Raw genomic sequence first — 16,346 nt, 5'->3', positions numbered from 1 at the left:
AAAGACAAATTATAGCAAATGACAATTGACTTGTAACCAGCTGTCAAGTCATACTGGGAACTAGAAACACAGGGTATTTGCATTTGGGACTGCAGTGCCATTTCAGTAAAATGCTTCAGAACACCTGTAACCACAGAACCACAGTGAATTCATGACTACCTACACATAGATTTCAATGCTTTGCCTAACCAGGATGAAATTAAGCACACTAACATGCTTTGCTAAAACAGAACCAAAGAGACATCAATTGATCCCATGGCTACAAATATACATGCATTTCCAGTACCCGGGTAACCCATGGGATTAAGGTTCTTGCAGAATGCCACGTAATCTGAAGACCTAGCAAGGCCTCTGTGAAGAAATAAAGGAGTTAAATGTGGTTTCTCACCATGGACCCATCACTCTCAGTGCTACACCATTCTATCTCCCCAGCAAGGTCAGAATCCACAGGAGAAAGAAAATTCCACTCCAGAAAGTACTAACAAGCAATGTTTCAAAGTTATGTTTTTTATAAATTTGGTCTCATTAATTTAACAGTTGGTTTAACTAACATCAAATAGATAAAACTGAAAAAAAGACTGAATATGTCTTAGTACAACTCTGACATGCTCACACTTACAGTATTTTGAAACAGGAACAGAACTTTATCCATCTTATTCTGCACTGTACAGCTGCCAAGAAGTAAATGTCCAGCAGGACCATTAAAGGGGCACATTATGTAAAAGTATCTACATGACTTCATCTGCATTGACCAGAACATAAAAGGCTTAAATAATGTTTCCTTCAGTGTTTCTGACAGTATTTACTTTTTATATTCTCCAGCCTGATTTCTGAAAACAGATTAAGCAGCTGTACATTTCCCATCATCCCATGTCTTCAGCTGGAAAAGGAATCTCTTTGCTTTACTTGTCTAATATTTCAAAAATCAAAATAATAAGAGAAAATACGAGCAATTCTTCATGTAACAGAAACTTAAAAATTGATTATACAGACAAGAAATTAAATATTTAAGATATTTAACGAGGGAATTTTCAGATCTTTCGTGTAGCTATATATGGCTAACTAGAACACATCATCTGTTCGGGCATATTTTATTTATTAAAAAATTTAAAAGATACATAAAGCAAATCTTAAATGAGAAAAAAGGAAGAACAATTTCCCTTTGAAATACTGATCCACAGCAAAATGAAGGCAATTAGTCCTGACTGTAATCTAAAGTAAAATGGGTAACTACAAAATATTAATTTATTTTAGTATCATAGCTGCAGTTCATTATACAGTAGATGCTCCTGTTTTCAACAATTAAATGCTTCCAGGCAGTATAGATACTTCTTTTTACTGTTTAAGGAAGCTTTTAACAGTGCTAGTCAAATTGTTCAATGTTTAAAATATCATATTTCTAAATAAACAGGCAAAATTTCTCCTACTAAAGCCTTACGGCATGATCCTGTTCAGCTTTACAAATTAGGGAGGACCATGCCAGTCGGCCCTCTAACAACTAGTCACCAGAAACCATTAAGGCTCCATAACGACTGAGTAGACTCAAAACACCACTGCACCAAAGCAGTAAACTGGTGTCTTGCTACATTTCCTGATGGTGCAGGTGTTGTGACTGCTTGTAAACAGACAATGAGACAAAACCCAACTCCCAAGTCACAGTCAGTTAGAGCCTCATAGCACATTCTTCAAACACAGGTGGAGTTTAGCTGATGGTTACAGTACAACTACTGCCTTTGACTACTTGCTTTTCAATTTTTGCTTCAAACAAGGTAGAGTGTATCTTACTCCTCACCCTAAGGGATAACACTGTTTTAAGGTGAAGGAAATAATTCCCACATACATACTATTCACACCAGTGAGAAGCTTTTGCACTACTGCTGATGAACCATTTTCGTGGCTCTGGGGAAAAACTGGCATAAAAATGTGAAGTATTGATTATTTTCTATGTAGTATTACTAAGCATTTAGATGACTGTAATGTGTATGTGTCCCCAGTGTACTGGGTCATACTAGACACGACTGTATGTGCACCATTACTCATTCACTAGTACTACTTCCTGTGCTACTTCTTTATCGACCTCTGTGGTGACAGAAGGCATTGCAAAGCAAAGCAGATCTCTCCCACTACAGCATAGTGAGATGTCTACCACGCAGATCTGCTTCCTCTGCCCTGTTTGACTCTAAAAAAAAAAAAAAAAAAATCAGATCACTCTCTACTTCCTCAAAAATCAAAACTTATCTGTTTAATATTGCTCCATTACTGAAGTGACTACTACTACCCATTCCAGTGATGAAGGCTGTGTGCATAAAGCAGTTGTTTAAGCAAACTACTACTTTTCCTTCAAACAAGCCTAGCTTTTCAAATAATCTCCAGTGATAAACATCAATTCAGTATGTGAAACTTCCCATACTAATGACCTAGAATAAGACCCCCAAGCTTGTTTATGCAGTAAGCTGTTATTAAGTTGACAGCTTTGACTAGCACCAAAGATTTAAATTACTGGCTTGAACTGACAAGCTACTAGTCTGGCATGTTAGCAAAGCGCTTGCCTTAAAAGAAAGCTATGTAGTTCCTGCAATAGCTATGGACAAAATACAAGAGCCTATCAAGCCTTCTGAAATATTTCTGGTCTTCTAAAATGGAAGCATCTCTCCTAGGTATTTAAAGGAAATCCTAGAGAGCTATCACAAAAGGAAATGTAAATTGTTTGTATTGGAAACTCATGAAAAACCTTAACAATGGCATCGCAACACCAGCATCATTTCCCTTGTAGCTGCACTATCCCGCTAGAGCACCATGGTAACTGAGCACTAAAGGAATTTCAATCCAACCAAGATATTTCTTTTTCTGATACTTGTCTGTTCTTTACATCTAGTTCACAAGTGGAAAGACTCCTTTTAAAAATGTATCATCTTTATTTGTAAGGTCAGTTTAGTCAAGACCTTGGTTTTAAATACAAGACTCTTCAATAGCTATACAAAACTATACACAATACCCTCAATGGCATAAATTCCCACCAAAAGCAATTTTGAACAGCTTTTTCTTTAACAGCAGGTTTACTCTTTATATTAATACATTAAAGAAAGCTGGCCCCCTTTTAGATGAAGATATATGTTTCTATATTTAGTAAATGATCATTTTTACATTTTAAAGAGAGTAGGTATGCAGCTTCTTGTTTTGCTAATGAGTATTATAGAGGATAATTGGGGGAAAAAAAGAAGAAACATCTTGATCTCTCTCCTGGAAAAAGTTTATTTTTGCCACCTTTTAAGGAAAAAAAAAGTAATCTTTGCCATAACAGTCGCACCCAGGAAGCCTAAGTTATGGAACAAAGTATTCCTTGTACTAAAAATAGTAAAATCAAAATAATTCCCCAGAAATTTTAAAAGTTTTTGATTCTAGGTCACACATTTTAATAAAGCAGATTTCATATTAATTGGCTATCTTAAGAACTTCATTCCTACTTAGAATCATGAAGAAATCAGCATTAATCAGATTAACTACAGGACTGTTTATCTAAGAAACATTTAATTTTAGCTCCTTTTCATTCAAAATAACAGCTGGAAGAAGGAAGTAGTGCAATGTACTTAGCCAGCTCTCTGTAGACCAGGCAGTAGTCTTTAGAAACCCCAACAGATCTATCTAATCATATTTCCCAGTACTCCCATTTCATATCACTCTGATTTTTATTTGCTTCCACTAATGGATATAGTCAGTCTTATTATTCTTGCTGTGTTAAAAGTACCAACTTGCTCCAATATATGGTTCTTTGAAGTGCAATCATAAGTTAAACTTCAAAATAAACTACTCTTACATCTACTTAGTCCAAATGTAATTGCGACTATTCAGTCTGACACTGCAGGTGAGTACTTCAATGCAGCGTTCTTCCTTGGCATCCTCCCACACACACAGAAGGGCGTAACTGCCTTGTAGCTATGCATGTACAGAATGTACGTTACAATAACCATTTCCCAAATGATCCATTTATTTCAATAGGTGTACAATCAGATCCCATCCCTCTAAGCAAACAGTAAAAATTTAAAAATCAAGCCAACCTAAGCCTTTTCATTTGTATGGTCTGCAAAGAGCCCACGTATTCCAAAAACTGGGGTGTCTAACTGCAGGGGAAATTTTAAAAGGGCAGCTTCAGTATAGGGTCTTCTGCATTTTAGTCCAGCACCTACTTCACAGCGCATTTCCTGGCCTGATATGAGTGTTATGTTCTTATCCCGAAGGAAAGGGGCAAGACAGTAGGGGAGAAAGCACCAGCTATTTTCAATTAAGATCTTACATTCATAGAAAGAGATTCCAGCTTAAGAAAAGAGAACAAAAGAGCAACTGAGAAGCTGAAGCAGCAAAGGAAGACTGGGGGGGGAGGAGGGCCAGAGCAGCTATTAAATATATCTTAAAATATTTTGTAACTTTATCCTTCTGCAGTCTGGTACTGAAGATATATGCTGCTATTCAAAACATATTATTATTCCTATTGTCTGGTGGCAAAGTTGGCTTGCGGTGATGCAGCACACACTCATTCAAGCAATATCTTAAAACCAGGCAACTGTGACATTTTAAGAAGTACTCAGCTCCCAAACACATCACTTTACGTGTACTCAAAGAGTAAGAGGGCACGCTCTCTCGAAGCTGAAGAGCTAGTCTGAGAGCTCGTATCACAAGGCTTAGAATTGGAGGAAGCATCTTCCAGTGTCAGTGATGACCAGAAAAATTCAGCAACAGTAGGGAGAAATGCTGACCCCTGGGAGTAAGAAAAATGGGAAGTTATCACCAGATACAAAACTATTTAAATACTGATCGACCTCTAGGTTTCTCAGCCCTTTGAGACAGGGGTTGCTAAAAGAAACACAGAAGGAAAAATCCTTTCAGACCACTGCGTGGGCGAAGTGCTCAATGGTCTCAATGGAATAAATCTATTTTCTGGGGTGGTCGGGAAGCAGCCAATTCAGCGGCATTGCCCCAAACTAGTGATCTTCATGTCTCAGATGTCATCATCAGCGGCTAAAACCAAATAAACTTCTACCATGTAGAACCGGTTCCACGCAGGAGAACCCACAGGGAAGACAGAACAACGCAATGGCGATACAATGGTTCATGATATCCATGATCAAACACTGTCCTTCTATGGTGTTTCCATCAAGAAGTCCAGTATCTCTAACATCCGTGCCCTCCCTGTTGACAGCACAGTCTTCTGCGTCTGCACATGGCTTTTTTTGACCTGTCATAAGGATGCTCCCTCTCTTACGCGAGTTGAAATTTAAACCATTCCTAATGCTATCTGATCCAGGACAAGTTAAATACAGGAAGATCCAGTGAAAACACTTCACTGCTTCTGGAGGTAGGGGACTGAGCAATGGCTAAAACCTAAGTTACAGAAAGTGATCAAATCCAAAGTCAAGCAGCGCTTTGAGGTGGACCTTCTGAGACCTTTTTTCTTACACTGAGCTCCGCAAAAAAGGCTACAAAAGGCTTTTAAACATGAATAACATCTGCCTTCTTCAATATAACCTAGATTGCTTAACTTGTTAAATAGAGAAAACTCAGAGCACTTAGGACAGAACAGAGTTTATAAACCAACCCCTACCCTGTTTATCATTGCAGACGGTCCTTTGCTTGTAGGCTCGGTGAGAGCCAGCTCTGTGGTTTTCTGAGTTGCAACAAATTCTGACCTTTGATACACATTGACTGTCATTTTCTATCATTTCTAAGTCTTGGCTATCTGCCCTCTGCTCCTTCTTGCAATCTTTGTGTGTCTGAGAGTGCACACTAAACACACACTAAAAACTCCCAGCCCTTTGCTCTGACTGCCTCATTCCTTTTGCCTCCATTTGCCATCTGAAACATGCGTATTTGCTCCCCAGAGAGGTAGCCATCTTTCCCTCCAGGCTGACCCATATCTCTTAAGAGAGCACAACATAGAAATTGACAGTAAAGCAGAAGTAGTCTATCACACACAGAGACAAGAATATACTAATTCAGGAAAACAACAGATGACATAATGCAACAGGACTTGCAAGAAGCTATTAAGAAAGCAAACTAAAATCCTTTGTTTTTAACAAAGTTGTTCTGGAACAGCAGAACCAACGAAGACTGATTTCCTATAAATAATTGCCCTAGTTTGTTTTACCTAAGCAGTGACCTCAACACTCTCTCCTCCATGATTCCCCCATCTTCTCCCATTTCATCAAACATCCCAAATTGAGTATAAAATGTCACAAATATCTGAATAGCAGCAGCCCAAATAAAGCTGAGATCAGTGGGGAGAAGAGACTCAATTGCTAATTACCTCTTCATGTGCTTGCTAATATAGTCACAAAACCCTCTACAAACCTAAAAATTTTTGAGGCAAATTTGGCTGAACTTGGCAGTGAAATTGCAAAACTAGCATTTCTGTATAGAAAACAATGGTTGCAGTGGCAAAATCTCCACATGTAACTACTAAACACCAGTTGCAGAAGCTTGCATAATCCTCTCAAATTCAAATACATAGTCATAATATATTTAAGGCAGTAAGGTGGCTGATAATCAGAGGCAACACAAAGAAAGAAATAAATTTTACCCCGGGAACCAATTACAGCCTAATTGCACCAAGATAAGTTTCAAACAAAATACAGAAACCTGACAGTTACGCAACATTACACACGAGACAACTAACCATGAAGAGAACGAAGACCCAGTCTACAATTATCTGTCATTACTGTTGGACAATTTTTCCTAAGTACCTTTCAATGAAAAAAACTCTTCAAAGAAAAAATTAAGAACAAAGAAGCAAGGTGTCAGTTTGCAAAGTTAAAATGCTAAGAACCATGATTGTTACAGAAACTTTCGCTTAACAGAGCACTGCTTTCATACACATATATACAATATACTACCTTGGATTTCCTCAAAAGGAGTCACCTGGAACCAGACTGTTTGTCTACATACCAAGAGAAAATTAAATCAAAGACTTAAGGATGCCAGAGCATATATAGTGACTGATAACAGAAGTAATAGAGATTTGTCCCAAAAAATCCACTCATGGTCTGAACTTAGAATAAAAGAAATTCCCAGCCCACTAAGATAAACTACTGCAAAAAGTGAATTGCGTTTCAGCATCAGTTTCAGACTGAACCCAGAAAGAGGGGACACCGATCTGTCTAGTTGTCATGTAATGGTTGTGCTGTCCAGAAGTATCAAAGACGGCACAATAACTGCAGTAACAGAACTGTGTGAAAGAGAGGAAACAACCTACTGCAAACTCCTGCTCCCCACTAAGAAGCTGAAAAGTATCTGTAAAAAGCAAAAGGTAAAGCAATAAAAAAACCAACACAAAAGGAGATAAGAGAAAATACATATATAACAACACTGATGCACTGAAGGATCTACTGAAATAGGTGATAGCAACATGTTTTATCAACTCAATGCCGTTCTAACTGGCAAGTTTACATCAGCCAGAGGGACCTGTTAAGGATGAACAGGAAAGCCAACAAGAACAACAAACAGAAAGAGAGCTCAATAGTTACTGAGGTACTAAGGAGACAAAGCCTTACAGGAATTGTTAGCCTTGACAAAAAGATTAAAACACCCAGAATGAGTGTCAGAACTTCTCACAAATAAACGAGACATAGCAAAAAGCAAGAGAAAACCTTACAGGGGACCCCTTCAAAGCTTGAGAGAAGAGCAACAAATGTCACCAAATACTTCAAAGCACAAAAGCAGAGGTGTCTTCAGAAAAATGGCATTTACAGTTAAGTATGAAATAAAGTTGAGCTAGACAACGGCAGTAACTGAGGAAGTATAACACTTCTCAGACCCCAGTGAAGGAGATTAGTTCCACAGGTAACCCTGGGGCTGTGAATGATCCTATGAAAGAGAAAGAAACAGAATGAGTAACAACCCCCACCACAACCCAGCCCTGAAAGTCGCCTGAAGCAGGCCTCCCTCATCTTTCAAAGACCTCTCCTGACCAGTACAACAGCGTTGAACTGATTAACAGCTTGAAATTATGTAGGCAGGCTTTAATCCATCATGCACTCAGAAATTTAAGGGTCTATTAACTGGAAAGGCATTCTCAGGGAGCAACAGTTTGAAAGCCTATTTCAGTCCCCTAGGTTTTTTTTTCTAAATTATGTGGGATTTTCTTTTTAGAGGCTTACTGGGACTGCAAGTCCAGCAAGCTGGGACTGTGTGAGCAACAAAAGACTGTTAACCACTGATGATACAATGCATGTCGCAAACCCAAATATTATCAGGAAAGAAAGGACTGCAAGAGAAAGGTACCATCAATTTCTAAGAAAGTATCTCCTTTTTCCCCTAAGTACAATTATTACAGTTTTACTGAAAGAAGTAACAAGCAGTTAAAGTGAACCTAGACATAAGTAAATGGTTTAAAACAAGCATGAACTCACTTTTTTCTTTGGGTACTGCCACTAATTTATTTTTAGAGGACAGCTCAGGGATACAACCACCTAGGCATCACGTGGTTTCAAAGGAAAGAAGAAAATTTGTATAATGGAAGCTAAACCAACATGCATACAAAGATCAGAAGATTGTCCAGCTCCCCAAGAAAGGTGTGTGTAATTAAAAATGTAGCTATCAAAAGTCAAGCTAAGAAGCAGGGTTTTTTTTCAAAGCGAAGTAGTACAAGAAAGGAGTAAATTCATATGCATGCCAGCAGGAATGTCAAAACAAAGTTGAAATCACAAGCTGGTAAAACAGATGTTGCAATCACCAGATTTAACAGAAACAGGATATAAAAAAAAACTAGCTTCAAGCTGTAAAGTATAAATTCCGGTCTCAAATGCTGCTTCTGTTCCAATATGTATAGCTGACAGACAGAATGACCAGCATCTCACACAAACCTCTCAGTGCCTTTGAAAGCAAACACATCGGGTAAATTCTGTATCACATCTAAAATTCATCATAAAGTCTGATAATCTATCACCCAAGACATCTGGAAAAACACTGGGTATCTGCCCCTGCCAAGGATGGATGCAGTGTCAATATAGGAAGGGGAACTAAAGCACCCTCTACATCCCCAAACTGGGTATTAACCCTCTCATGTCCCTGGGCAGCCATCTCAACAGCGTAGCACTGCAGGGTGGGGAAAGCAACAGCATTATCCACGTGCTCTCCGGTACTGCACAGTGTTGAAGTGACATTCCTCAGCTTTGGAGAAGTCAAAGTTTGGAGTTTAAGTTGCCAGCGGTGCAATACCAGAAGGAACAATGGTTAATAGCTGTTCTAGCCATGCCTTCTTCCATGAAAAGGTGTATCTGGTTGCCTGACTGCCATTATACAGGTAAGAGATGATACAGTAGGATCCAAATGCGTCCTTATAACACTATTTACAGGGGGAAAACTAAAAGAGTTTAAAACAAGAGGAATGAAAATCTCAGTACAGGGTAGCAGCAATAAGTGAGTTGTCAAGCCCTCAAGGATGTCCCGTGGAGCAGGAAAAAATTGTATATTCGGATAAAATCATGCATCTCACATGATATTCTACAACAATGTTCAACACAGATCTTACTCTGTTTCTTGAGGTCAGAAGGTATTTATCTTTTCTTCATTAGAAAGAGAGCTTGATCATTACCAAGTGTTTCTGAAAACTCTACCTTAAAAAAAGATAAAACAGATGCTGTTCATACTGTGAGGAGAATGAAATTCAAATGCATGAGGCAGTGTCAGAAATTTCAAAATACTTAAGACTGTAGGGCTAAAATTCATTCAAATCTTATTAATTTAAACCTTGGTTGTGTAAATACTAGGTTATTTCTTAGTACACTTGCTGACAAAGAAACAGGATCAGGCTTTCACTTTAGTCATGCAGGAGACAAATGTAAAATGTTCATCTTTTTGTGTGATTAGCAACAAAGACTGTAAGCATAGACAAAAAGGTTTCAGCCTTTAGCTACTAGATCTATCATCTTATTTCTGTGGATGAGCTATAATTAACCTTTAGTCAGCCACCTCAATCATGAGAATAGATAATCATGGGTTCTCTTTCTGTGAGCCCAGTCTTATCTCTATAAACCTTTATAAAGATTCTCAGAATTTTCAAGAAGGATAAATCAGACTGGGAGTGCAACCACCTTTATGGATCCTCAGAAGAATTTTAGATCAATCTGCAGGCATGACGCACTCTATGCCACCATGTGTAGCGTAAAACTTTCTTTATAACAGGTCCTCTAAAAACACCAAGCTAAGATCATTGCCAAGTCTACTCACTAGGTAAAAAACCCAGTCCTTTGCACATTTCATTATGTAATGTACGTAGTCCTATGTAGTCCCAAAGAAAGGAGAGCCTTACAGTAATCTGAGTAAGATGCTATCTGGTCTAATGGTGAGGGGCTCCATCACCACAGAGCACAAAAAGTGTGCAGAGTAGCATGGGATGCGCTGTCCAGTCTCACTACTTGTAAAGCTACTTTTTTAATCAAAGCTTTGCCACATCATTTTTTCTGTCTCATGCCAAACAGGAGTGCACCTGCATAGCTGTTCTTGCCTGTAGCTGTCTCTCAGAGGCACATTATGAGAGCAGCATGGTGAAATGGCCATGAGACTAACACTGTGGTGGTCCTCCTAAGGTCTACTTGCAGCAGAAGCATAAAATAAGCTGTACTACAGTATATGAAGAAAATATAGAGAAGAAAGATGAACACGGGCTAAACACATTCTTCTAGTTTCCCCTCTCCTGTGCAGACTACAGCAAAGGCTCACACCCACACTCACTAGTGACCCAGAAATGTATAGCAAACAGAAAAGGTCGCTTTAGCACCATTCTTTGTGGTGTCGTTGTGAAGCAGCAAATACTAGCATGGTTGTCTAGCACAACAGTCTCATGGTCCCACAGTAAATTTAAATCCCTGCGACATTGAAAACTGCCCCTGTAGTTCTCAGTTTATAACAGCAGTTATTCTCTGCTACAGACAGCACAACTACTGTACTAAAACTTCGCTCCTATTTTCGTTTCTCAACAAAACAAGGTCAAAAGGAAAGGCCAAACATTTACCTTCTAAAGAGAATTATTAGGCAATAATCTTAACATTTGTTAATTTTTTTTTTGGTTTTTTTTTTTTTTTTACAAATACCTGGAAATTTTCAAAAACTACCTTCCGTCTTTCAAAATCCACCAAAATCCCATTCTACTTCAGATACTATTGCCATTTACAAACACATAATTATTTCAAGAAAATAAGCTCAACTGTTTGATTCCAGAACAAACATTGGTCTCTAACATTAATTCTTGTGCAGCAAGTACAATGGGAAAATAAAGTTATGACTACTGACCGGATTTTGTATCACATTCTAACATGCAAGAACATATATTTTGTAACATTCACTTTCAACTCTATTTTCACCAGTACTACAGTGAGAAAAATCTTTCTTCTCTTTGTATAGATAAAAGCAGCTGGTAGAAGCTAACATAGCATCAGTACTTTTATATTAACCTAACCATCCTGCTTTTTGCTTCTCAGGTGTAGTGATATTCTCTGCCAAAGCCCACATGTACTGGGGTTTTCTCACAAAGGTCATACCAAGCCTCATTTGTAAAGCACTTTAACAGAGGAAAAAGCCAAAAAAACCCTCACAGATAAATAGTAATGTACATAAATATGAAACTCTTCATAAATACTTGGTTTTGTTCATTCAAGAACAGTTTTTCTAGTTGACTGAAGATAAGCATTAGACAACTTACCAGGATTTCTATGCATTAACAGAATGTTAAGTAGAAGGACTAAAACCAAAATCATGAACCCTTTTAAATTTTGTGACTATTAACTCCCTAACCTAGCCCTGCCCCCAAATGAAAGGAACTAATTTTCCATGTTTAAGTCTAACTGGATTCGTCTAAAACCAAGTGATTGCATAAGATTCCCATTCTTTCTGGCAAGTTCTCAAAATTTCCATATAGGTAGATCTGAAACTCAGCCCTGAATTGCCACTGAGACCACAGTGAAGTCCAAATTTTATCAGCATCTAAACTTCACTTCCTTAGGTTTCAATACCTTTGCAAATACAGAATGAATCCATCAACTCATTTCTCTTTTTAAGGATCACACAGCATATATTAAGACCCTAGAAATCCAGCCATAAGTTAATTCTCAATTTCAGAATATTATTTAAGACTGTATTATGGTGATCAAAAGCTTCCAATAGATTAAAAATATATATCTGCAACTGGAATTCAAACCTCCACTAATAAATATACTCAGTGAAACACTTTTGCATGAAATAATTTGACTCCATTACAGTCTCTGCATGCTTGTTGCATGAGGCAATGCTAAGCCTGTTCAATATTTATGTTCATTGTATATTAGGAGTTTATATTATACTTTCTAACTATTATTTTTATATTAAACTTGTTAATTTCCCAGAGAATTCTACAGCAGCACTGTCATAGCCATCACAAAGTTATAATTAAGCTTCAAAAATTTATTATGTTGTCACTAATAAATCTCACTGCTAACTGCTAGCTAGCTATTCTGACTTATTAGTCCACAGTGTCTCACACAGATTACTTTTTTTTTTAAATAATTGTTTTGCTGTGGAAATGGGAATAGTTGACACTTTCCTAAATCAGAGTCTTTCTACTTAGGAAGCAAAGTACATCCATAGTGAGACATTCCAAATGGCAAATGACAGCTACGTAAACAAACATATGGCAAAGTAACATCAAAATGGCCACTCGGAAATCTAAGATGTTCTTCTCTCATAGGATTTTAAGTATCTCTCATATTTAAGAAATTTCCTGTATTGCATACTAACCAAATACACCCACTCTGGCCTCAGAGAAATACTGTGATTCATTCATTATGTTGAAGAGACACTCCTTATTTTTATCCTTTGCAGAGGATATCAAGTATCAGTAGTGATAACTAGGGAGTGAGTAAACTGAAAAGAAACAGTACTATGCATCTCATGTTATCAAACAACCAGAAAATAGAAAAATATGTAAAAATAGTTCTATAGTCAAATCTTGGGAAGAACAAAATATTAGAAACATACTCAAAGTTGTCTGACATTAATCCTGAAATAAATTAAGTTGAAGCATAACTTACTGGTAAAGTTCCTGGTAAAGAAGCATCAAAGAAAGATACCAAAGAGTTAGGAGGTGCTGCAAACTGGACTTGGGAACCAGAGAAAAGTTTTGAGTTCGAACTGATCTGTGCGTGAATCTCCAGACCCACAACTGGTACCCATGGAGCAAGACTGAAAAGGAAAGAGGAGAAGGGAAATACAATTTAAATACAAATGACATGAAACCCTATAAACATCTAAAAATACAAGAATTAAGAACTTTTCATTTATTCTTTTAACAACAATTAAATTGTAATTGTAAAAAATTTGTAAATGATGCTGTAAATACATCTACAGTGTAATGGCAAAATTTGTGCTGCAATACTGGAGAACTGAGACTAACTGAGGGGACTGTATGGCAAAGTGTCTTCATTATATACAGAAAACAATGCCGTAAAAAATAAATGTAATGGTCTGAAACTTTTAACTTTTCCTTACATGAGAAATCTTAGAGAAATTAATGAGGCAATCTTGCATGCTGGATGAACCTTAATTTGCTACCTCGTGAAAATCACAAAATCATCATAAATATCAATTACTTCTCAGGTAGTTTGATAAATCTCCAACAGACAGGTGGCATAATAAATTATGTATTCTTTGTCAGCTAGTCACTTGCATGCTGGGAAAGGTGGCTCTCTAGAGCAATGTTAGTAGCATATTAGCATAAACATTAGTAATCTGGTAATAGAGAAATCGTTTCAACTAGAGAGCTACTGCTCTCTGAACATACTCCACAGAATAAAGCTTCTCCATATCATCTAAAAAGTAATTGCAATTCTCACATCCATAACCTTTATATGGACAAGAGAAAAAGGTCACCTTTACAGTATGAATTGCTTTGACAGTTTCTGTAAGTAATTATCTGGCCTTGTACAAATGAAGTGGCACAAATAATACTTCAGTGATGAAATCACATTTCTATGGCAGAATACTTCAGCAGTGTAGGTACCCAGACAGGCATATGAGACAAGCAAGCTATGGAAAAACATCAAACAAATATTTCAAGTACAGTGTTCCTTCCAAAGGTGAACATAATACATTGCCAAGATTTTAGTTCTCTCTCTGCCCTCCCACAGCTGAAGACATCCTTACAAACACCAAACTAGTGATGCAGATGCCACTTATATTGCTGCTTTAGGAAGAAAAATATTATCATACAGGATTAAGGTTCAGATGTTTAAAGGAGCTAATACATTTTCTTTTACTGAAACAGCATTTTCTTCGGTATTTTTAACTATTCATAAGAATACCTCAAGGTTTAGAAAAAAAAGTTTGTTTGTTTTTTTAGTTTTGGAGGCCAATTTATTTCATTGTTTCCTGCTTTCTTTAGAAATGCACCCCCATTACATCATGGCATTAAAACTTACATCAGGCTTCGCTTAATCAGCGTGTTGGCTTACACTAATAAAAAGATACGTGCATCAGGCAGTCCTTGACTCCTACTAATAACACTGATGAGAAACCTGGAGTTTCTTGCCATGTTTGTTCAAGGTTTATGTTTATTTGTGTCTCTAAAGAATCAGCAGCATACTTCTGCCGGTGTCTGCATAACTTCACTCAGGTCATCAGTTGTGCAGAGAGAAACCTGAATCTCACCAGAGAATATGAAAGCTTGTACAGGCCATAACTTTCAGTTGCAGCAGAAATAAAATGCTCCATTCCAGGCACATTGTCAAAGTTTCACATTTCTCCGCCAGCAGAGAAGCTTCCTTTGGACCACAATAAGCCTTCAAAAAATATTTCGCAAAATTGACACAGCCCTTGCTGTTTATACTCGGAACGTGTGAATGCTAACCCTTTCCGATTTCCCTGCATTGTGTGGAAATCTTACCACAGCCAAACGTGTCAAAGGGCCAACAGCCCTACTGCGAAGACAAATACTGTTGTGGGGGGATTTGGGGGGTGTGCGAGATAAATGCGTGCTGAGAAGGTGCTGCCAGACATCAGCATGCTGCAGATGCCTTACACTGGTCAGAAGATGGCATTTAAAGGGGTCCCTTCTGCTACCACCTTGCGATCTGCTTGTGACACAGTAACTACACCTCCAGCACCCGACAGACCGGAGCCCCCCAGCTCCCGCAGCCGTTGCTCTCTGCCTGAGCGCGGCGGCCCGAAACCGGGCCCAGCCCCCACCCTGCGGCTACGCCCTGAGGGCGGGATGCTCCGGCGGAGAACCACCTCCACCGGCCCCTCTCCCCGCGCCGTCCCGGCACCGTACCCGCTCTTCCCCGCCGGCACCGCCCCGCCTCTCGCGTTACAGGCGACGGCCCGCTGCCCGCGGGGGTCAGGGGCGGGACGCCCGGCGCCGCGCTGCCACGCCCGGCGCCAGACCCCACCACGCCACAGCGCCGCCACCGCCATTTTGCCTTGCTCGCCGCTGAGCGACTCTGGCAGCGCCCCCTGGGAAATGTAGTCCGGCGCGCGGGATGGCTCCGCGGAGTGGCGGGTTGCGGGGAGGGACTACAACTCCCGGCAGGCCCCTCGCCTTGGCTCCGCCCTCCCCGCTCAGCCCGGCACTTCGGGGGAGGGGCAGGGTGTGCCCCCGCGCGCCACCTGAGGAGGGCGGCCGCGGCGGGCCGGGGAGGCGGGCCTGAGTTATGGCACAGGAGGCTTTGGCGAGCTGAAGGGTCCGTGAAAGCTTCTGCTGCTCCTCAGGGTAGTGGTGGGGAGACAGCTGCAAGCACGCACCTCCTTGCCTTCACCAGGGGCTGGGTGAAGGCTGGCTCTGCTCAGCTTGTGGTGAATGTGGGCCTTTTGTCCCTCACTTCTGCTGTGGAAAGGTCTCGCCTGGCGTCGTGGCTCAGTGTAATGGTGCCCTATTACCAGGCAGGTGCAAGTCCTCCTCCCACACAGCTCTCTTGCTTACCTCTTCCTGGAGAGGTGTTTCCCCAGGCACCCAAAAATGTCGTAGTGTTAGCGTGGGAAGCCGCTGGACTGCAATCTGAGGGGGTCTAGAGAGGCCGTGATACTTTGGTCTACAGGTCCTGTGCCTACCCTGAGAAAATCAACGCTTGTCCTAGAAATGCTGGAGCAAGAGACACTGACTGCATTTGTGTCTTTCTTCAGCTGCTGTTTAAAATGGCTTAGGCTGAGGTCTTCAAAGGGATTGTGTATGGTTTTACTTTGGTGTCAAGCTGATATAAAACCTGCTGCTATTTTATAGATGTCATTTTGCAAGTCTTGGGCATCAAATGATACGGTACCGTGCAGTTGCAATCTTGGATCTTAACTCCGTGTACGTAGAGCAGCAAGTCCAGTCTCTGCAGGGCCTGGGG

The 16,346-nt window shown here is 39.6% G+C and overlaps 1 protein-coding gene across 1 annotated transcript in view; it reads right to left on the bottom strand.

Moving 5' to 3' along the window:
* GATB (glutamyl-tRNA amidotransferase subunit B) overlaps positions 1–15,432 on the bottom strand; it is a 44,248-nt gene extending 28,816 nt beyond the window's left edge. Inside the window, exons 1-2 of the mRNA XM_059818213.1 lie at positions 15,290–15,432; positions 13,053–13,203 (exon numbers count right to left, since the gene is read on the bottom strand). Coding sequence (XP_059674196.1) covers positions 13,053–13,203; positions 15,290–15,432 — 294 coding nt within the window. The remainder of the gene's footprint in view (positions 1–13,052; positions 13,204–15,289) is intronic.
* Between the last annotated feature and the right edge of the window lie 914 nt (positions 15,433–16,346).

The sequence above is a fragment of the Gavia stellata genome, chromosome 5 (genome assembly GCF_030936135.1).
Source record: "Gavia stellata isolate bGavSte3 chromosome 5, bGavSte3.hap2, whole genome shotgun sequence".
Lineage (NCBI taxonomy): Eukaryota > Metazoa > Chordata > Aves > Gaviiformes > Gaviidae > Gavia > Gavia stellata.
Note: the sequence above shows the minus strand (reverse complement) of the source record. Positions and strands in the feature narration are given on the sequence as shown.